This window comes from Ylistrum balloti, unplaced genomic scaffold (assembly GCF_031769215.1).
Source record: "Ylistrum balloti isolate Yb309-2 unplaced genomic scaffold, AGI_CSIRO_Ybal_v1 Utg370242, whole genome shotgun sequence".
Lineage (NCBI taxonomy): Eukaryota > Metazoa > Mollusca > Bivalvia > Pectinida > Pectinidae > Ylistrum > Ylistrum balloti.
This window is the reverse complement of record NW_026782196.1, coordinates 917,649-941,118: the sequence shown is the minus strand read 5'-3', so window position 1 is coordinate 941,118 and position 23,470 is coordinate 917,649. Positions and strand designations below refer to the sequence as shown.

Here is a 23,470-nt window from a genome sequence, read left to right as displayed (position 1 = left end):
TGGTACTTATCACCTAGCCTTGTCAGTACTTGATCAGGTTCATCCATTGAGGAATTATGTTTAAACTTCAAACACTTCTAATTTCAGAGTTGATGAAGAATGGACGTTGCACATTCTTGGATACAATTATGTTTATCTATTATTCGATCGTTTTTTCTACAGCACACTGTAATCACATTCGTTTTTACTAATACATTAATCACCCTAATCGTGGTAGAAATTATCTTGATTGCTTGTAAAATGTAAACTAGAACGTAAAAGATTGGCACATTTATTAAATAGAAGTTCAATGTACATTTTGATATCGTATTCATGTCCTAAAAAGAATACAAATTTCACTTTACCATGTTTCAGTTTTAACAAGAGTTGAAAACCTGTTACTTGTCTATGAGAACAGTAGCACTGATGTTGTAGAGTATTGGAACCTAAACAAAACCGATAATAATCCGGAAAATGATAAACAAACAATGCCAATCTACCAACTGATCAGAGGTGGAAACTTCAGAAGTGACAAAGTGGACCACTGGAATACCAATCCCCCAAACGAGGTAATTCGAAGGGAATGTTAATTGATAGTTCACTAGATTCTATACAAAAGGAGAACTTTGTGTACACAAAATGAAAATAAAAACTGTCACATGTTTCTTTGTGTTATGAAAAAACAATTTTGATACAAATGAACAACAAAAATGCTTTATGATAATTTGTTAAATCTATAGCTGTGAGTGATATGTCTCAAATTATTTATTTATTTTGTTATTCTTTATTTTGTCACGTTTGCCAGGTCGCCGTTATGTTCTTCAACAACATTGGAGATCTTCATTTCTGGATGGTGTTCAACACTCGCAATGCTTCCAGAGGTCTGCAACAGTGGATGAATGTAGATCGGTTACTCGGCTCACTCATAATGAACATGTACCAGATGACCCCAGTTTGGCAGTGAGTAATTATTAGTATCACTAGGATACTAGAAGGAACATTGTCTTTTCTCTAAACCTTGGCCCGTATTCTAGAAACCATTCTCATGCTGATAAGGCTGATTTTGCCAAAGATTTAAAAAAAAAAAAAAAAAAAACTTTGAAAGGACTTCAAGCCAAAGTTCTGTTCAATGTTTGTATTTGACATCTGTATTATTTTACATGATTTAGGCGAATTGTAAAAATGTTTGCTTGAGCACAAAATCTATACTTGAGCATGAGAATGGTTTCATGAATACAAGCCATGGTGTCTAGCCATATGTATACCATAATCAAGACAGTTCTAATGAATATGGTAAAGTGAACTGACTAGAGTGAAAAGCTGTGGTCATGACAGCAGCAACTGACTATGAATACATTATGATATGCATTGTTGATTTTCAAATACAAAACTAGAACAATGCGCTCACGATATCCCTTTAGTTTTGTAGAATATCTCATATTTCATAACTTGTATGCACGCCTTTCAAAACGTATTCATCAGACAGATAAATTCATTTGGATAAATACTAATTGTGAATAAAAAAACCGACTTCATTATGTAATGATCTGAACGAATCAAATCATGTTGGTAAAATTTCAAAAAGACTTCTTCATTTGTAATAATCAATACGTTTTGTCGTTGTTTATTTTTCAGATAAGATGTTAAAATACAACATTGTAGATTTCCTTGTGTATTCAATCATAACCATCATCATGTAAATAACCAAATGTGCAGCGGTATTTAATGTTGTTGCTGAAGTTACCAGATTCCATCCTTTGGTAATCTAAAACGTGTAGATTTATTTTGTAATGTAGATAATATTTTGCTATGAAACGCTGCGATGTTAGAAAGAAGATTAATATTATTTACCTGCCTACGGTTTAATTTCAGCCAACCTGGATATCAATTCATCTACTCTTCAGCATCAGAATCCAACAAGGCTTGGTTTGCTGTGACAGAGAGGAACGTTTACACGGGTTACAAGGAATATCCATATTTCCTTGTCCCTCTCCAGGACTCTGTTCCCTTCACCGTTCTCGACGGTCAGTGATATTTAAGTAGTATTTCAATGTTAAAAGATTAACATAGTCCAGGTGCATCTAAAGGGTTTTGGTAATCTTCAGAGTTCAAATTAGTTGGTCGAGTAGTTTGAACATATAGTCATGTTAATTGGTATGGATGTGGATACACTGCCATATAATTTTGTTTGAAAGGGTTGGATATTTACACGTATTGCTTTAGTGTTTAAACATTGAATGTTCGCCAGATTGTATTTATTGTTAATCAAATATAAGTGACTGTAAAATATAGTCCTTAACTAACAGATTCTGTCACCCAGATTGCATTCATATTCACAATAAATACAATATATAATGTATCAACGTGTCTATGTAATTCAATTATATATTATAGTTTCCCCAGTATGTTTTTTACTGAAAGAGTTTCATGAAAGTCATAATCATCTGAATGTTTACAGTAAAGCTGTGATATGTGTTTTAGAAGACGACGTGCAAAGCGTTGATATAACTGGTGGTCAAGACGGCGCCAAAAAAATCGGATTCCAGAATCAAGTCATTTAACGTGGCTTAGTTTTTATACATCGACGTTAATTTTACAGAGTCTGACGTGGTACCCAACCATGACTTGGCCCGACTAGGACAATTTGGACCATTTCTGTCACAAGAAGTCATACAGGTGATAAAATCTCTATTATGTCTGGCCAAATCAGCACAAAATAATGTTAAAATAAATGAAATTCACTTAATTCTTAAGAAGGGAACCTTAACATGGTGCTAGGTTTAGTGATAAAATAATGCATACATCAGGACTGAGTATTTATACCATTGACATCGTCTCAGCAATGATGTCTCCTGATTGAAGGACAGGAAAACCGATGCTGCTCGCCCTATTGAGATCAAACAAAATACAGTCTGACTCAATCAAATATGTGACATGCTATTTATTCTGTTTCGATGTTACGACAACTGTGTAGATGTCATTTTATGTTGGCTCCAATGCATGAATATTAAAAACAACTGTATGTAAAACAGCACTTCCTTGTGTATCATAATGTGTAGTGAATTACACACACTCGTACCTTTCTAATTATCAGTATGATATTATCTAGTTCTCAGACAAGCATGATACAGTATGTGCAGAATATTTGTTTCTTCAATTTTTATTATCCAATAACATCACAATAATATGAAAAATATTTCTGTCTTCTTGATCGGCAGATCGATTTGGGTGGTCTTATGCTGGGAAGCATGGTGTATGTGCTTGCTATTGAGGCAAGCACTAAGAACCAAGGAGGAGAACAAGATTCATACAAGCTGTTGTACAGCACAGACATCTGCAATACCGAAGATAGAGTGACCTATCGGCGACAAGACGGTATGATTGTGGTACGTATAGTGACATCGATATTCTATTGCTTATAACGACAGCACGAGATTAATGTTAATTAATGACACTCCCAAACATCATAGTTCAAGGACATCCAACATCAACAGGACGAAGGGCGTCTAGAACGTGCATCGGAGAAAGGACACCTTCTGGCAACAAACAACGCGAAAATATATAGTGCTTCGATACGTATAGTAACAACATCGCAAGACAGACATGTTTGTGGTTCGCATAGCGACAAAAGGAGCGCGAAAAGAGGAACGGCTTCTGGTTTGTTGCGATACCGACAGAACAGAATGAATGGATAACGACATGTACCGCGGCAGAGCATAATGGCGGTATAGCGACATGTACCGCGACAGAGCAGAATGGCGGTATAGCGACATGTACCGCGACAGAGCAGAATGGCGGTATAGCGACATGTACCACAACAGGACAGCATTATTCCTTCTAGTAGATAGGATGAAATGTTTTTGGTACATGACGCGACACATTTCCCGCCACTGGGTAAAATTGTTTTGGTACGTGACGCGACACATGTCCCGCAACTGGGTAAAATTGTTTTGGTACGTGACGCGACACATTTCCCGCAACTGGGTAAAATTGTTTTGGTACGTGACGCGACACATGTCCCGCAACTGGGTAAAATTGTTTTGGTATGTGACGCGACACATGTCCCGCAAGTGGGTAAAATTGTTTTGTTACGTGACGCGACACATGTCCCGCAACTGGGTAAAATTGTTTTGGTACGTGACGCGACACATGTTCCGCAACTGGGTAATTCATTTTTGGTAGATATAGCAACGTTTTGACACACATACCAGTAAAAGCATGAAACGCTTCTGGTAAGGTATAGATTTTTCCCTGGAACATTTTAAAAGGAAAAACAAAATTTCCCAGAACTGGTTGGGAGATCGTCAGGGTTGAGCCCTAGGAGTCAAACTCCTTCCCTAATATCATTGCCCTCGCGCAAGAGGCTTTCAAACGCCACACCGTGCATATACACATATCTTACATGTTCCAGTCCTCCAGTTGCATACATTTACGTATTTTTCGTTGTTCATTCATTCATTTATTGCCAAAACCACACTTACAGGTGCTAACACACATTCACGTCCATAAGGCTTCCTTAATTTTGTGTGAAGATCAGATTTTTAACCAATGGAAAGTTAACATATGGTAAGAATATATTTCGTAATATTTTCATAGAAAAATATCACCAATTAAAATATGTTTCTCTTCATAGCAACTGCAGACAGACATCCATGAGCAAATCGAGCTGTTACGTGTCCGCTGTTTATGGTTGTCGTTCAGCAAGGCAATGACCTCAGTCACCGTGGAACTGTTTGGCCCAGGTACAGTATAATCAGACTAGTTCCGATGACAAATGGCTTGTGTGATTATAACCTGTCCCTCCCTGCTGTTGTCACCAACATTTGTCTAAGTATGAAAATTATCTGTCCGGTCCAATTATTGTGCCCGACTGTCACCAATGAGTAAGATGAATCCAAGTTTAAAACCAGACAAAATTCCAAGTACATTATAATGTATGATACAAATATTCCTGACTTCAGGAAAGCGTTTAAGAGCTTTAGTCAGTCACGTTTAAACATGTATAGTCCGTCTTCATCCTTTGTTATAGTTAATACCTAAATGTTTACCGTGGAACCGGTCGTGGTCCATTTGTAATATACAGATATATAACTAATTCAACACTCTGTCGATCCCAGGTACTAAAGTTATATACACTTTTCTAAACAAAATCAATGTCTCTAGTTGCAGAACAGCAAGACTTCATTCCTCTCCCTATCATGGTACTTCGTGGATTTTGGTATAGTGGTAAGTGTGATATTTGTACATAACGGCTGACATCATGTTTTTTTTTCAGTTGAAGTCGTGACCATGTTATGCGATATACAAAGTCATTATTATTTTGGGAATGCATTTAAGATGGAAATGTTTTCTAATCTTTATAACCATTAAGTTAATGACATGTTCACAGAACAGGCTCTCCGTCATCCTTATTACCTTGCAATTATATATAAATTTGAAAGTAGCGTTATGATGAATTTCTATATGATTTATAAAAACTTTTTTTTATGAAAAAAACAAAGAAACGTCATTGTCACATTTTAAAAGGTTAGATTCTTCAATGCATATTTATCCACGCTGTTGAGATGTTATGAACTAAATCAATAATGTTAATAATACTCAATCAAATAATGATCGATGAGGCCGTATAACCGTCATATAACACAGGTCCCTACTGATGTCAGTCTTATAACGCGTAATTAGACATTTAACACGCATGAATGAAGTTAACATCGGTTTTTTGTTGAATAAATCCTTAATGTGAAAAAAACTTCAAAGAACATGTTGTTCTTTCTTTCATAGGGCTATTACTGACACACTAAACGTTTATTGAATGCTTAATCAAGATACGACAGGATATCGGAACTGTATTAAACACTAATCTATTTCCATTTTATATAACCAAATATTTTTCAGCGAATGATATTACAGTGCACTGAAATTACCTTCGGGTTATATCGACTTTACTTCTAGACCATGGTATTTTCTATAGGTATTGATATTCATGAGCTTATTTTGACCAATTAAACTTTCGTATTGTGTCGAAACTCCTTCTTTAAATTACAGATAAAATCCAACATTAAAAACGCATTAAGAATTAAAAAAAAAAATAAATCAATAAAACATAACAATATGTCAAGAAAATCAAATGCAGTTTCTTGGAAAATATTTCCAGTTACGTGATCATGAAAATGACTTTTGATTAAAGTCAAATGTTGCCAACGTATTTACACCGGATCCAGATTCGTAATTCACGTCTTAATAAAATTTCTGTGATCAATCGGATGGAACCAAACACTTTCTCCTGTTGTTGATTAATGTCTTGATTTCTGTTCTGGCAATCGTAATAACATCTTATCGAAGAAATAACGCAGAAAGCTGCATTCCTTAGCGTGGTCAAGACGGTATACACAGAATAACGCAGAAAGCTGCATTCTTTAGCGTGGTCAAGACGGTATATACAGAATAACGCAGAAAGCTGCATTCCTTAGCGTGATCAAGACGGTATACACAGAATAACGCAGAAAGCTGCATTCTTTAGCGTGGTCAAAACGGTATACACAGAATAACGCAGAAAGCTGCATTCTTTAGCGTGGTCAAGACGGTATACACAGAATAACGTAGAAAGCAGCATTCTTTAGCGTGGTCAAGACGGTGTATGCAGAATAACGCAGAAAGCTGTATCTTTTAGCGTGGTCAAGACGGTATACACAGAATAACGCAGAAAGCTGCATTCTTTAGCGTGGTCAAGACGGTATATACAGAACAACGCAGAAAGCTGTATTCTTTAGAGTGGCTTTTTCTAGCTTCTAGCTAAGACCTTAGGACCTAAAGAAATACCATTGTAAAGGTGGCTTGAATATCGAAGGATTTAGCTTTGATTTTATCAAGGATTTCGTTTATATAAGCCGGTAAATCAAACACATGACCAGGTTATTGATAAAAGAAAGTATCATTTGAAAATTTCAATAACTTACTCCTGAACTGTACACCATTACCTTGGCGGTTGGGAAAGGTTAAATGGACAGAGGAGGAAAATACCATGAAAATTAAACATGAGTTCTGACTAATTGTCAAATATATTGAAAATACTGATGTATGAAATATAGAAGAAAGGCTTGTCTGTTTCATTTCAGCAAAACAAATGTTTGTTTCATTAAATAATGCATTTTAACCAATTATATCCGGCAATAAAAAGGGACGGAAATTTCACTTTTATCTGTAGATACTGGTCTGCCAAATCTGTTGCCAAGTTCTCTCAATTAATATAAACAAAACAATATATATCAATAATTTGAAGATGGTAGCGAGACAACGGTGAATCCCACAACTGAAGAAAGTCTGACCACAACAGAGGGAATAAGCACTACTGAACATTCGATGGACTTAGGAAATGGGACAACTGACCCTTCAGAACTCCCGTCTACAGCAAAGACGTGCACATGCTTGTGTCCAAGTATATCTGTAGATAACTCACCGGCAGCCATTGACCTCAAAATACAGGTGAGTGAAACCATCGACCTTAACATACAGGTAAGTCGAGACAATGATACAAGAAAAGTGGAGTTCGATATAGAAATACACGTGATTTTAAGTCATCTTCCATAACATGACTCTGAGAGACAAAAAAAAACTAATTTAACATATGGGTAAGTCAACCTATAGACCTTAACATACAGGTGAGACAAACAATTTACCTGGATATACAGGTGAGGTAAACCATCGACCTTAACATACAGGTGAGATAAACAATCTACCTGGACATACAGGTGAGGTAAACCATCGACCTTAACATACAGGTGAGACAAACAATCTACCTGGGCATACAGGTGAGATAAACCATCGACCTTAACATACAGGTGAAACAAACAATCTACCTGGACATACAGGTGAGAAAAACCATCGACCTGGACATACAGGTGAGGTAAACAATCTACCTGGATATACAGGTGAGGTAAACCATCGACCTTAACATACAGGTGAGACAAACAATCTACCTGGGCATACAGGTGAGGTAAACCATCGACCTTAACATACAGGTGAAACAAACAACCTACCTGGACATACAGGTGAGATAAACCATCGACCTGGACATACAGGTGAGGTAAACAATCTACCTGGACATACAGGTGAGGTAAATCATCGACCTTAACATACAGGTGAGACAAACAATCTACCTGGACATACAAGTGAGGTAAACCATCGACCTTAACATACAGGTGAGATAAACCATCGATCTGAACATACAGGTGAGTCGAACCATTTCCCTTAACATACCTTTACATACAGGAGAGATTAACAATCGATATACAGGTGAGATAAACCATCTACCTGGACATACAGGTAAGATAAACCATCGACATAGTCATACAGGTGAGATAAAATATCGACCATAACATACAGGTGACATAACTATCGACCTGGACATACAGGTGAGACAAACAGTACACCTGAACATACTGTGAGTCAAATCTTCGACCTTTATATACAGGTGAGTCGAATTATCAAAGACCTAGTCATACAATTCACGGAACAGGAGTCCGTCAAATCCTTTTACTACATAAATTCATACAATTCAACAACATCAAGTTTTTAAGACGTCATTGACAGGAGTAAAAGGGAATATTTATAGGTTTGCCTTAATGACAAGCATGTCTTCTGTCGAACACAGTTTTATTGAAAGCCATGTTGTAATTGTCTGCTTGTCGACAAACTTTTGTCATACAATCAGGGATATCGGTTGTTCAATGTTTAAATTTGTTTTTTTAATGTACTGCGATATGTTTAATGTTTTAGTAAAGAGACAATGCAAACACCATATAGGTTACTATACTACTGTTTTGTGCCCATGTAGAATTTGAAGAGGACACTAGCTATAAATAAGACTCAGCTCTCATCTCACATGAGAAAGTTCATTAGTGTAGCGGACGGTCGTGCCTCTGCTGCTGGGATAGGATACGTAGCTGGTGTGTTCCTCGTGCTGGTGTTTACTACGATTGTCGTTTTGGATTTGTCATCCCTTCTCCAGTATCTCGCCTCAGTGTGGAAACATGTTCGGGAAAATCACCAAAATTAAACAGAAACAGTTTCTTTGTAACACATGGACCCAAAAATATTGTGTGTATGTTGTGCTGCCCATCCCAATACTACGTCCGGTTTTTGATGTCAATATTAGAATAAAATATTATTCTAACAGTTGATGGACAATTGTTGTTTTTTAATTGGATTGTGTATAGAAATTAGAAATATCAGTAATCTGATGAGGTAAATATATACTCTCTTCCGCTGTCCCACGTTTTATTTTATTTTACAAGTCATGTTCCGCCTGTTTGTTCATTAAAGAAGCTATGCTATCCTAAAATTGCATTCGAGCTGACATTCAAAGATCGTTAAATGACACAATAGCATCTTTCAGTACAAACTTAGGAGATTTGATCCAGTAAAATCAGCCAAGGACTTAAACTGGATCTTACAGTTGTTTCGGAGTTTCAGGACTCGTCGTCCATGATGCTAAATACCTAAAGTGATTTCAAGAATTGTTTTATATAAGTATATTTCACATAGGTTTACTTAAGAAGTGGAATTAAGAATATGTGGATTTTAAAGAACTTTTGGCCAATCTTCAGCACTATCTTCTTAAAACATTTCTTCTTTAAGAACATTTGATTTTCCGACCCTGTTCTGAAGTCAAAGAATGTCTTCAGCATCCTCTCATGAGATACGTTTTTAACAAGAAATGTACGGTACATTTATAGTTGTGAAATTTACTGAAGCGTATTTCTTAAAAAATAAATCCAAAATCTAAGAAGCAAGATATGGAAATCATAAAACCATCTTGTTCTGGACTGCTTCAACCAAACAAACTGCTACATGTAAAGCAGAAGGGGTTAAAACAGATATTTTAAAATCTTTTAGATATCTTTTAGATATTAAATCTTTGTTTCAAAATGTGAATATTTCAGATATCGAATCTGTACGAGATATCAAGTCGTTAATATGTTAATGTTATTGGTTTTAATACATCCTCCGTCACAGTGGTTATCATCCAGGACGATATGTTATCCATCAAAAAAACTGAAAATGGATCTATTTCTTAAATAGTGTTAAAAAACATAAAAAATACCAATATGGCAATCCATAAAACTAGGGCAAAATATGAACAAAAGAAAGATTTACACGGAGACTCCATGTACTAGGAGAATAGGACAGGTGCTCCGGAAGCGTAAGCGCCTTCTGCTTTAACGACGACACCCGCCATGTAAATCAAAGTAAGTCGCCATCAATAAATCACCATGCGATTATTTGTGCAAAAATAACTTGATAGCATTCATGTTGGTCTGGTAACCGATATCGGAGTCTTGTAGAGTCCAGGTTCCTTACAGCTCATCAGCTGCTTATCAGCTGCAAAATCGTCTATTCGCGAATCTGTTTGAAAAGGTATGTTCGCGAAATAAATAATCACAAACTCTAAGTGATTTTAGGTCGAACAAAATAAGAAGGGAACAAAATCAACAACATTATTCTAAGCAGCTAGTCGAACAATTGTTACACAATATCTATGACCATGTCATGATGTCGGTAGCTATGAGAAAGAACATAATCTCTTACTTGGTCACCTTGTGTTATCTTTCTGTGACGCCTTGATATCTTATCTCAGGCTGGAACTTCCAGATAGCTAGCACTCTGTCAGCATGATCACGCCCTCCAACTTCGTCCTGAAGATATGTTTTCATATTAAAGATAATAAAGTCAGTAAGTACACTATAACATTATCGGATGAAAACACGGACAGTGACAACATAGTTAGGTAAAGTTAGTTTCATATTAATCTCTGTACTTTTCGGCGAGTATTATATTTGATTATATCACTTCATTTCAAATGATATGTATACATCAAGTATACAAATGTGGAATTTTACATCTCATTTATTCTTTGTAGATATGAAGTTGTTCCTAACTATCGTATTTTTGTTGCCGGTCGCAGTTTTCCGAGGTAAATATACTAACATGACACGTTATCATTTACACAACTTGTGTAAGTAATTGTACATTTATCACGATTATAGTACAGTCAAAAAGATGTTGATATTATTTCTATATATAATAAAATGTAAGCATATCACAACAAAATGTCAAGGAAAATGTTCATAATTGTTCGCATTTGTTACGATTGGGAAAAATCTTTATTCGATGTTGGATATCAATGGTAAATGTAGTATAAACAGTGCTGGTACTCCATGTCCGCAACCAATGTTCTCTATCTGAATAACGGTACCTTAATTACTTTAACTTGATCTCAATTTTGGCTGAAAGATATTAGTGATAAAACATTAAACGTCTACTGTTGTTGACCATTAAAGTTATTGTTCTAATTGTGTTATATATAAACACCACTGATCAAATTCAGCTATCCCGTCCGCTGAAAGACAGAAAGGTCTTAATAGTGGGCGTTAAACCCGCTAATAAATAAACATTCAGCTATAGAATTCTTTAAAATGGGTAGTTTTCAACCAATTTCTGCACGAATGATCATCAGAAACAACAGATTTTTAATTCACGGATTTCGGCATGGTGAACCACTTTCCTTGATTTTTAGGACCCGAAAACAAACATTTTAATTTGATTCATTATCTCGGAAACAAATTAGCTATTACGGGTGAAAATTGCGAAATTTAAAGCATTGCGACCCTATCTTTTTCACCAAGAAAACTATTCTCAAATTGTTCCCATTAAAGTGTTTAAAATGTTAGATACTAAAAGCCAAGTAAAAGATTTAAGTATTTTTTTCAAAACTTTCATCTTTTTTTTGGTATGCAGTTTTAAGTTTGTTAGATTAAAAGAAAATTGAAAACTTATATTTAAAAAATTGTTGCCACCAGCATAACAATGAATGTTGTTCAGGAAAAAATACGAATAACATGCGAAAATGAATTATTTCTTGTTCCACATACCCTAAATCTGAGAAAGCATTGCAACAACAAATTGATTTTTGCTTTTATTTTTTTTTCTAAAATTAAACCTTTGGAAAATCACCAGAAAAGAAGCTGAATTGTTTAACTTGTCAGATAAGTATATCCCTAAGTGGTGATTTTGATATATAATGATTTTATTTCTATAGCCTTACCTTTTTTATTTAATTTTTCATTATTCCTTTCTTGAGTATCAATATCACTATATGAAGGAAGAATGTAACTGGTGAACAACAGTGAATCACAGTAGGTACCAGATAAAATCTGTTTGTTTATTGCAATTTATTGGTCTTTTCTGGGGTTCACTTATCTGTACAATCATTCCGTATAGAGATATCAGTTACATTGAAATAATTTCAATATTTGACGTGTTTAAATGTTATCTCTAAAAATTCCTTACGAATTCTACAGGTGAAATGTTACCTTTATTTTGATACCTTTTTCATTTTTAGTCAGTATTTGATATGTAGTTACAATTGAAGCCTTCGATTCAGTATATCGATGAACTCAATTTTGTTCCAGCTTCTGCGGAAGGCGACACGACAGTAGCACCATCATGTGCTGACATTTTGAGTGATTGTCACACCTACGGTAAAGTTGCTTGCCATCACCCTTTCCAAAGCTGGGCCGAAAAAAACTGTGCTAAATATTGTAATTTCTGTGGTAAGTTATACTTGAAGGACATGTTCACATGTTTACTTTCTTGTCAAAAATTCTGTGACGTAACCGAAAAAATGAAGTAGTAAGATCTTTAATTATATCCGATACAAACACTAGTTAATATCCAATCATTGTGGCTGTAGAAAGGGAGATTTCTTATACAATCATTAATGTTATAGATATGGAGATTTCTTATACAATCACCATGGTTATAGATAGGGAGATTCTTATACAATCACTATGGTTATATAAATGGAGATTACTTATACAATCACCATGGTTATAGACAGGGAGATTTCTTATACAATCCCTGCTTACATGTTCCATAGTTCGATTTGATCTTTTTCTTTACAGAAATATATTTGCGATGAACATGTTTGTTAATGATATAAAAAACATTATTCCAATGACCGAAATTAGCAAGCTATCGATTTATTTTCTTTCGACATATCATTTCTTTTCACATTCTGATCACTGGACTAAGACGCCCGGATGCGGCGTTCGTGACGAACTCCATATCTCATTAATATATATATGCATTAAGAACTCAATTTTAAACTTAAATAAAAAGAAATTGCTACATCTGAATTTGCTACTTGGTATTTATAAATGTTTGGCTGAATTTAAGATATTGACCTCAAACTACGCAACTTACTGTGGATAGAATGTTGCTTTTTTGATGAAGGGGACATCACTGGCAGTGGTAAATACAGTATCTATGGGACTTAAGAACCAGTTTGGGTACATGACCTTGGTTACCAGTAATGATACAAAGTTTAATCATTTTATTACTGTTAGTCATTCAAAATATTTTTGTCATGAATTTAGAATTAATAAGGTGTCATTTCCAGCGGTCTGATTCTGTAATTCTTATTGTGGTAAAACTGCGTTCCATCACCCATATCGAAGTTGGTCACAGACAAACACTGCCATGTTTTGATGCAGGATGATATAGATTATGGTGAAGTTTTTGGTCGTCATCATGATTTGATGAGGAAACATTTCCTAATGCATAATTGTAATCATTCGTGATTGACCAATATCTAAATTGCGGATGTTTTCTATAAAGCAAAAAACGCTCACCCTTCCGTAACACATGATCTCATTGCTGTTGTACTCTTTCGTGGATCTCCGTGTAAATCTTTCTTAACTTTCTTCCTCTTTCGAATTTCAGTCTGAATTTAGACTCTGTTGAAATTGATATTCTCCATGTTGTCATTGTGTTGATTTCTCAAACGAATTACAGGTGAAGTGTAAAATAAGAGGTAAAGGCAACATGTGTGTAGCATTTTCCATATTATACTGACAATATATCACTTATGATCAATAACGAATTTTATTTCTTGTGGTTTACAATGCGTCGTGATAAAATAAATATTTTTGAGAAAGGTGAAAACGCATGCGTGGATAAATTGAGTGACTGTGAGACGTACGGAACAGGTTCCTGTAAATCTCCTTATATCTCCTGGGCTACCAAGAACTGTGCTAGGTACTGCGGTATATGTGGTAAGTCTTTGTATGTAATAAAAGATAACAATCTCACATGAAATATTCAAATTATATTTGCCATGAATCATAGAATTATACTTTTTTTTACTTTTTATACATTCCAGCCAGTTTTATTTCTCAAAAAAAGATTAAAGATAGAGTTTGTACATTTATTCACCGACGAAGAAGGAAATTCATTCGTCGATCACCAATAAGAAACATTAACCAAACAAGTGAAATAGATTGTATTCATTAAATGTTATGGGTATAAACATATAAATATAAAAAATGTTGTTTAAATGGGTCCTACGCCAGAGAATTTTTATTTTTGTTGACCTTGTGGAGCAAAAATTAAACTTTTGAGGCGAAATAAAAAAAATATCATATGAAATTTAAAAAAAAAAAATCACACAATTTAAATAACTATATTACATAACTCAGAAGAGTAACATTCTGACAGGTTTCAAAGTTAAAGTATTTAAAACGAAATTGGACTGAGCCAGCTGTAAGCTAACCGAGACGATAGATTGCAACGCAAGAGAGAACAAGAGTTTACAATGTTTACATTTATTGCAATTTACAACGGCTAATATACAAAATATACATGGTACACCTATCATAAGGAAATCTGTCACACGACAGATTCACACTGCCAATAATGATATTTCACACCAATCTAAACACTGCTGTGAAGGTCCGAAGATATTATAGAATAAGCTACTACCTAAAGCCTATAAACCCTAATCTATTCACACCCTATATACACCCTACATTTCATATATGAGCTTCTTCTGGCGACCGGTCTTCACGAATAGCCCACACAACAATGTCTGTGGTTCCTCCCGTAGAAACCAATAAAAATGTTCCCTCCGTTGTTCACGAGAATAGGCGCGAAATTTAAATAGTATAATCAATACACATAAGGCATACTTATATGAAATATAAAATATTTACACACTTCAAACCGGTATATGACACCAGCCATTTTTTTGTTTTTTTTTGGGTTTTTTTTTTTTTTTTTTTTGTTCTATATTTATGGTGCAATGTCATTATACTGTAATTTTTCTATCTGTAAGATTGTCAATACTGGTACATACCATACCCACGCAGATAATAGAAAATTGGAGGGTGTGTGCGGGGGGAGGGTTATAGCATTATAACGAGACATATGAAGATCAGATACAGAGTTCGTAAAAGACAAAGCATTACAATACACAACGTTAAATAACAGGAACTATAGACGTGCCAACACGTCCACCAGTAGCTCCTTCTGTCGCTGGATGTCACGATGAGGAGGCGGACTGCAGTTCATATGGCAAGGATGTATGTACTGGATACAAACCCTGGGCTCGGCAGCACTGTGCCGCATATTGTGGCTTTTGTAGTAAGTATGTCCTCATTTAAGCTATCAGGTAACAGTAATTGTTATTAAATGTTAAAGGACGGCAGATTATGTACAATATAACGTATGATTCCATTGCAACACTAATATTAGGTGCGATATATACTTCACTGAAAGTATAATATGCGTTTTGTAGACAACATTATAATGATATATCGGACAGGTAAACGGTGATTAGCTTTTGGATTCTTTTGTTCTTTTTTGAACATGTAACATCACCACCACCTACCATACCTGTGTTTTTTTCAACCTGTAACATCACCACCACCTACCATACCTGTGTTTTTTTAAACATGTAGCATCACCAACGCCTACCATACCTGTGTTTTTTTTAGATATAACATCACCACCGCCTACCATACCTGTGTTTTTTTTTAGATATAACATCACCACCGCCTACCATATCTATGATTTTTTTAGATATAACATCACCACCGCCTCCCATACCTGTGTTTTTTTTATATAACATCACCACCGCCTACCATATCTATATTTTTTTCAGATGTAACATCACCTAAGCCTACCATACCTGTGTTTTTTTTCAACGGTACCTTCCCTCCAGGCTCCAACGGTACCTTTAACAGGTATGTAGTTCCGACTCCATCAATACTCTAAATGATAACACATTTCCGCTGTAGTAACATTTTAAGTGAAAAAAAATGTATAAAACTTCTTTCTATATTTTAACTTGCATCTTATGATTAATATATAAATGAGCGCAGTGTTCTCGAGATTAATAGAAGTTTGTGGACGTTGATATGACAATTTTGTAAGAAAATCTTGTTCTGACATCGTGTTGTATGATTAAACTTAAAGGCTTCATTGGTACATTGGCTGGATATTAACTTATACATTATGTTGCTTTTCAGTTTTATAGTTACATTGTAAGGAAGGCAATGCCTCCTTAGTATTATCTCAAATAGGACTTTTACACTATACGTCCTTTTTAACATTGTTTTCATTGGTTCTCATCACAATATTTTAATCTGTCCCTAGGTGTTTTTATAAAGGAAACTTTTACCAAACAAACGACACCTGGCGTGACGGTTGTGATTTCAACTGTACCTGTACAGACGATACCAAGGGTAGATACATATGTTCGACTCTGTACGTAGATACAAGCAACATTCTTTTGTAACTGGTTTGACAAAACTTTATTGTTCCTAATTTTATTCTCTTCCAAAAGATTTTACCGTGACGTATGTTGATAAGACGTGTTCAGAATAAATATAATCCATACGTAACTTTACACGTCCATGCAGTAAACAATGGAACAAAGGATGATCTTTACGATAAAGTACATTTTATACATATAAATAGCAGGGTTAGTTGGAAAGTCATAACTCTGTACTTGTTTTGTTTGATTTTTAACTCAAACAATGTAGATCGATACAATCGCATCCATTGGTATTTTTAGTTTTTCTACAATACTTTGTCAATATGGATTAGAAAAGTTACTTCTTGAACTTACTTGACTGGATTGACTAAAGCAAACGTTTCCCCTTTCATGTGAACTAAACTTATTTTCTTTGTATGTTTACAAGGGTAGAATCTTTCTTTTGTTGCATTTTTCTCTTATTTCAACCATTTTGAGGTTAGATTAAGATAAAAAAAAATGCTCTATAAATAGCGTTATTTCGATAAAATTATAACGAATCATGATAGGAGTTTTTAATTTCATTTAAAATTGTTTATCAAAGCATATGGTAAAGTTTGGGAATTGAAAGTGAATTTTGATATCAATGCTTTATGTAGCAGTATTTGAAACTCTCGGCTCTGAATTTAACATTTGCTCTAGAATTGTTATCACTTCACTTTAGGTGTTATACATGGACTCTGCCAACAATCTGCCATCTGGAAACGCCACCTGGAAAATGTTGTCCTAAACCTGTGTGTCCTTCCAATTTCGTATTACATTACCCACCTGGCTATGTGGATCATGACGTCTGAAGCGACGTTTCAAAGAGGACAACATCTTTTAAGGGCAATCTGCTTCCTTCTCCAACCCATCAATATAGAAATGGACTCCTGTATTACAGATATTTTACTTCTTCCTGAATTCAGATGTCCTTTATCATTTTTAGATACAAGATATCGATACAAACGAGTTTTCGTGTTGTGATGTTCGTATGAGACAGGCTTTGTTAAAAGGTGTATTACCTGAAATATCTTTTGGTCCATGATGAAGTGCATTGATTAAATATAATCTCTATTTTCTTAAATAAATCAATAGCAAAAATGAAACAAATACAACATCAATTGATACATCTCCCTGTAATTTTTCGTTTGATGGCCTGATAGTAATGATAATAAAGTTTGACAAATATGCCATTGTGACCAATATGTTCTGGCACTCTTTAATATCGTCAAGATATATATAAATATAATTTGACAAATAGTGATAAGTATTTTCTGGCTATTATTATACTGAAGAAATGTTTATCAAGTTTTCTTCTTTGTGCTTTCCTTGGTTGTTTGCCTATTTGCTTGGTTCGACAACGTTATGATATTCTAACGATCTTTAATTCTACCCTCCTGTAGGTCTTGTGTTGATGATATTGTTTTACAACTGTTCAGTTTGTTTTCCTTTTTATCTGTCTCAACCTATTATATTTCCGTTATCTGCTTTGGGTATGAATTATGTCCCTTTATATAGGCATTACTTACAAGCCTGTTATCGACCTACAAGTGAAATTGTATCAACGTATGATAGACGTTTGTCTTTTTAATGTCCGCACATTTCGGTAATAAACATCTTTAATATCTAATAATTCAAGACATCATTAACATTGAATGATGTTTAAACAGCTAGTAGTCCACAGTTAAATGAAGAGGTCTAAACCTTTGTCCAAACTCTCATTTTTATAGACTCTTGTTAAAATATGGACTTCAAAATACTATTACCGAACCTACCAGGATTGCTCCTCAATCTTCAACTTCACTTGATATTCTTATTACTAATAATGTTAACTTTGTTTCCAGTACTTCTGTACTACCTCCATCCTGTAGTGACCACTCGCCAATTACTGCTACTTTAAATTTCAAGTCTTTTAAGAAACTTGCATATAAAAAAAAACCTTTTATATTTCCAAAATACTAATTATGAAGGAGCTAATGAATTTCTTAATTCTATTGACTGGAATTCTCAATTAGTTGGTGATATTGATGAAATGAATTATGTTCTTTCTAACATCATTTTATCAGCTATTGACCAATTTGTACCTAACAAGACTGTTACTATTAGACCAAATGACAAAATATAGATGACTAATGAAATTAGACTGAAAATAAGACAGAGAAATCGTCAGCATTCTAAAGCTAAACAAAATAACTCCCATGCCTCATGGAATAAATTCAAATCTATTCGAAACCAAGTCATTACTTTAATCCGAGAGGCTAAAGATAAATATCTATCTAAATTACAATCTTCTCTTATTAATAAAACTATTCCTCCTGGAAAATGGTGACGAATTGCTAAATCAGTTATGAATCTACATAATAAAAGCGATACTGAATCTCCCCTTATTATTAATGGTGATCTGAAAATACACCCTCTAGATAAAGCTGACACTTTCAAAGACTACTTCACTTCTATTTCAACAACAGACAAGAATGCTGATGTTTTACCACCTGACTATCCCCCACCAATTATTAACTTCTCTTCAATCGACATAACTGAACAGGACATTATCGACCAACTTAAGCTTCTTAATACTAACAAACCTGCAGGTCCTGATTCTATCCCTCCCAAATTCATAAAAGGTGTTTCTCAATCCCTTATAAAACCTCTTTCAATAATATTTAATAAATCTATCTCTGCAGGTGTACTTCCTACCTCCTGGAAAAATGCTCATGTAACACCTATATATAAAGGAAAAGGAGGAAAAAGTGATCCATCCAACTACAGGCCAATCTCTGTTACTCCCATCTTCAGTAAAATCCTTGAGAAAATTGTCTTTAAATATTTTTATAATTATCTCTCAAGACATAACATTATCTCCAGAAATCAATCAGGGTTCTTACCTAAAGATTCCACTGTTAATCAACTATTAATTATATATGATGAAATTACTAAGCATTTGGATAAAGGTAAAGAAGCAAGAATGATATTCTGCGACATAAGCAAAGCGTTCGATAGAGTTTGGCATGATGGGTTAATTTTTAAATTGAAAAAGTATGGCATTAGTAATAACATGTTAAAGTGGTTTTCATCTTATTTAACTAACAGGAGACAGAGAGTGGTCTTGGATGGATACAAGTCCAACTGGAAAACATTACAGGCTGGGGTCCCTCAAGGTTCAGTTCTTGGTCCTTATCTGTTTTTGTTATATATTAATGATATTGGTGATGATTTACTATCTAATGTGAAATTATTTGCTGATGACACATCTTTATATGGCTTAATTGAGGGCGATAGACAAGATGCAGCTAATATACTCAATAATGATCTTCAAAAAATTTCTAGGTGGGCCAATAGATGGGGTATTATTTTTAATCCTGACAAGACAGAATCCCTACTTTTTTCAAGGAGAGTTGATTCGGAGATGTTGCATCCAAATCTGTACTTTAATGATTCAGTTATTAAAAATGTTACCTTCCATAAGCACCTTGGTCTAACTTTTAATAGTCATGCTAATTGGTCAAACCACATAAACTCTATCTATGAGAAAGCTTATAAACGAATAAATGTACTTAGAATGTTAAAGTATAAAATTGACAGAAAGTCACTTGAATTAATATATATTACATTTATTCGTCCTATTTTAGAATATGCTGATATTGTTTGGGCTAATTGCACAGAAAGGGAATGCAACATCTTAGAATCAATTCAACTAGAGGCAATTCACATTATTACTGGCCTAAGACGGGGCACCAGTCATGCAATTCTATATAATGAGTCTGGATTAATACCCTTAGCTAAAAGAAGACACTTACATCAAAATATCCATTTTTTTAAGATTTTAAATAACAGATGCCCTCCTCATGTATTTGACTCTATCCAACCTTTTATAAACAATAATAATGCTCCTTATCCACTTCGACACAATAGATTGTTTGATGTGCCCCATACAAGAACTTGTCAATATAGCACTAGCTTCTTTCCAAAACTTATGAATGAATGGAATGGCCCATCTTGTCTGTATCCCTCATTTACTTCTATTTATGCGATAAAAAATCTTTTTTATCACAGCAAACTACCATTCCTCCTTTCCACTGTAATGATACTTTCAAATATAAAGGAAAAAGAAAAGCTAACATAATTTTATGTCAACTAAGAAACTCTGCAAGTATTCTGAATTTTGATTTATTCAATTCCCACCTTAAAGATAACCCTGCCTGTAACTGTGGCCACCCAGTTGAATGGTCCCTTCTTTACTAACCAGAGACAACTCCCCTTTAATTCCCTTTCTGACCTTAGTGATTCTATACCTCCTTCAATTGATACATTTCTCAAAGGTTCTCATTTGATGCAAACATTAAATTTATTCTATATAGTTCAGAGATTCATAACTGCACTGGTCGCCTATTTTAAAATGTAATCCCATTCTATCTTTTTATCACAGCAAACTACCATTCCTCCTTTCCACTGTAATGATACTTTCAAATAAAGGAAAAAGAAAAGCTAACATAATTTTATGTCAACTAAGAAACTCTGCAAGTAATCTGAATTTTGATTTATTCAATTCCCACCTTAAAGATAACCCTGCCTGTAACTGTGGCCACCCAGTTGAAGATTGTACCCACTTCTTTTTCCACTGTCCCTTCTTTACTAACCAGAGACAACTCCCCTTTAATTCCCTTTCTGACCTTAGTGATTCTATACCTCCTTCAATTGATACATTTCTCAAAGGTTCTCCTATACTTGATGCAAACATGAATAAATTTATTCTTGATATAGTTCAGAGATTCATAACTGACACTGGTCGCCTATTTTAGCAAATGTACATCCCATTCTATACTTCTATCTTTTCTATCTCTCATTTGTATTTGATGTCTCAAGTGTGGGTCCGCCTGTCCATTTTAGGGACTCAGCTCAGGATTATGTGCAAATGGACTGTTTGAACCTGCAGCCTGTCCCACCACAAATGGACATATTTTGACCCAGTCTTGTAATATCTTGTGATACCTAATTTGTATTTTTTAGTTTATGTTACTGTTCTGGTACTCAATAATACAAACGATGGTGATGCCTATTTTGCATTTCGGTTATATAATCATCCATTTGAATCTATCTTCTACATTCTTATTCCTAATATTATTATTATCTGTTATCTCTAATTTTGATTGATGTGTCTGTATACTTGTTTATGCACTGTAAGGAGAGGGCTTTCATAGGCTCTGCCTGTTGCCCAATTCCTACTGTCAATACCACCATGACAATAAAATATTCTGAAAGAAAGAGGTCTAAAGGCAAATAAAGTAATAAATAATCGAGAGGGATATGGCTATCCGGCAAATTAAAACATCATCAAACCTTCCTCTTTTAAACAGGTAGTTATCCCCCTTCTTACCTGTCATTTACATTGCACGTAGTATCATTTTCAGTGGGACCGATGATAACTCTGTTGGTAAATGATGCAATAATCTGTGCTAAGCAGGATGTTCAGATCAGTGACCAGCTTGTGTGTTTGTGGTTGTGTCCTTGGGCAAAATACTTAATCCCAATATGTCTGTATATAATGCAACTGGTGTACCCCATAATGCCGTGTGAGTTTTCGGCAACTGCACAAAGTCTACCTGCCTCACAATGGATGTTCACAGGGCAATAAACCCTAGAGATTAAAGAAATTATTTAATAGCTGAACTAAACATAATACACCTAGCAATTATTAATTTTGTTGGGGCTGTATTTTGCTTCCTTCTATGATGCTTAATTTCCGTTTTATTTCCTGTCTACTTGAAAAATATTCGTTTTTTGTTTTTTGTTTTGTTTTTGTTCTCGTTTTTTAGGACTTTTATTGACGTTTTGTGTAGACCATAATTAATTGTTTGGTTTTTGAGGTTTCATAAATGACGGTAAAAGAAAGGTATTCCCGTGTAGATGTGTGTTCCTTCACTTAATATCGCCTTTACAGGGTTTTCCTTGTTGTAGTGGCATTGCTTTTCATCATCAATCTTTACGTTTGTTTTAATTTTGCCTTTTGATTCTATGTGTCTATTTTACCGCTTTCTGGATGAAATTCTTAACTTTAATTTTGAAGCTTGGAAAATGTATTGTTCTGGATGTGTACTAGAAAAAGGATATATTTTTCAATCCAACAAGGTTTCGAAGCATTGTATTCATGTGAAGTATGGGTCTCCTGTTCACGTGGATATTGTCAGATTGTTGGTGTGCCCTCCCAAATAAGATCTTCTTTAGGTTTTCATCTGGACTTAAATGTGATTCATATCAATAACTTTTTACATAATGGCCGTAAAATAAATAGGTTCAAAAATCATTTACACAAAACTTTTATTATGAAAATAATTTCAAGAGTTTTGAATAAAAAATAAAGTTAAAGTCAAAGATTTTTCTTTAGAATTCATGAAAACTAAGTAACAAAATATTAGAGAAATTTGATAATAAAACTCAGTAATACAAAATATATAGCAGCTGTGTTAACAGACACGTTGTAGAAACGAGCTGCACAGCATTACAACCCAGTAAAAAATACATAGCTGTTGTGTTGTCAGACATGTGGTTGAAATCAGCTGTACAGCATTACAACTCGGTTATACAAAATACACAGCAGCTGTGTTAACACACACGTGGTTGAAATCAGCTGTACAGCATTACAACTCGTTTATACAAAATACACAGCAGCTGTGTTAACACACACGTGTTTGAAACCAGCTGTACAGCATTACAACTCGGTTATACAAAATACACAGCAGCTGTGTTAACACACACGTGGTTGAAACCAGCTGTACAGCATTACAGCTTACTAATACAAAATAAACAGTAACTGTGTTAACACAAACGTGGTTAAAACCAGCTGTACAGCATTACAAC

The 23,470-nt window shown here is 34.6% G+C and overlaps 3 protein-coding genes across 3 annotated transcripts; all 3 read left to right on the top strand.

Annotated features, from left to right (window-relative positions):
* The first annotated feature begins 829 nt into the window (after window positions 1–829).
* Window positions 830–3,401, top strand: LOC132552287 (uncharacterized). Its single transcript, XM_060216450.1, has 4 exons — window positions 830–939; window positions 1,852–2,003; window positions 2,579–2,655; window positions 3,198–3,401. The coding sequence occupies exons 1-4, from the start codon at window positions 830–832 to the stop codon at window positions 3,399–3,401; spliced, it is 543 nt and encodes a 180-aa protein (XP_060072433.1).
* Window positions 3,402–4,687: 1,286 nt separating this feature from the next.
* Window positions 4,688–9,034, top strand: LOC132552286 (uncharacterized). Its single transcript, XM_060216449.1, has 4 exons — window positions 4,688–4,721; window positions 5,143–5,205; window positions 7,259–7,461; window positions 8,813–9,034. Exons 1-4 carry the CDS (start codon window positions 4,688–4,690, stop codon window positions 9,032–9,034), a joined length of 522 nt encoding a protein of 173 aa, XP_060072432.1.
* A 1,615-nt stretch (window positions 9,035–10,649) lies between these two features.
* LOC132552285 (uncharacterized) lies at window positions 10,650–17,427 on the top strand. Its single transcript, XM_060216448.1, has 8 exons — window positions 10,650–10,710; window positions 10,898–10,951; window positions 12,450–12,590; window positions 13,977–14,093; window positions 15,307–15,459; window positions 15,980–16,061; window positions 16,474–16,584; window positions 17,298–17,427. Exons 1-8 carry the CDS (start codon window positions 10,650–10,652, stop codon window positions 17,425–17,427), a joined length of 849 nt encoding a protein of 282 aa, XP_060072431.1.
* The last annotated feature ends 6,043 nt before the right edge of the window (window positions 17,428–23,470 follow it).

Excerpts from the sequence above, each read along its gene's own strand:
- LOC132552287 (XM_060216450.1), top strand. The coding sequence starts at position 830 with ATGGTGTTCAACACTCGCAATGCTTCCAGAGGTCTGCAACAGTGGATG. Across the intron at positions 2,004-2,578 it reads TCCCTTCACCGTTCTCGACG|AGTCTGACGTGGTACCCAAC; the intron begins GTCAGTGATATT and ends TTAATTTTACAG. Across the intron at positions 2,656-3,197 it reads TGTCACAAGAAGTCATACAG|ATCGATTTGGGTGGTCTTAT; the intron begins GTGATAAAATCT and ends CTTGATCGGCAG.
- LOC132552286 (XM_060216449.1), top strand. The coding sequence starts at position 4,688 with ATGACCTCAGTCACCGTGGAACTGTTTGGCCCAG. Across the intron at positions 4,722-5,142 it reads CGTGGAACTGTTTGGCCCAG|TTGCAGAACAGCAAGACTTC; the intron begins GTACAGTATAAT and ends CAATGTCTCTAG. Across the intron at positions 5,206-7,258 it reads TCGTGGATTTTGGTATAGTG|ATGGTAGCGAGACAACGGTG; the intron begins GTAAGTGTGATA and ends AATAATTTGAAG.
- LOC132552285 (XM_060216448.1), top strand. The coding sequence starts at position 10,650 with ATGATCACGCCCTCCAACTTCGTCCTGAAGATATGTTTTCATATTAAA. Across the intron at positions 14,094-15,306 it reads TAGGTACTGCGGTATATGTG|GAACTATAGACGTGCCAACA; the intron begins GTAAGTCTTTGT and ends GTTAAATAACAG. Across the intron at positions 15,460-15,979 it reads CGCATATTGTGGCTTTTGTA|ATGTAACATCACCTAAGCCT; the intron begins GTAAGTATGTCC and ends TATTTTTTTCAG.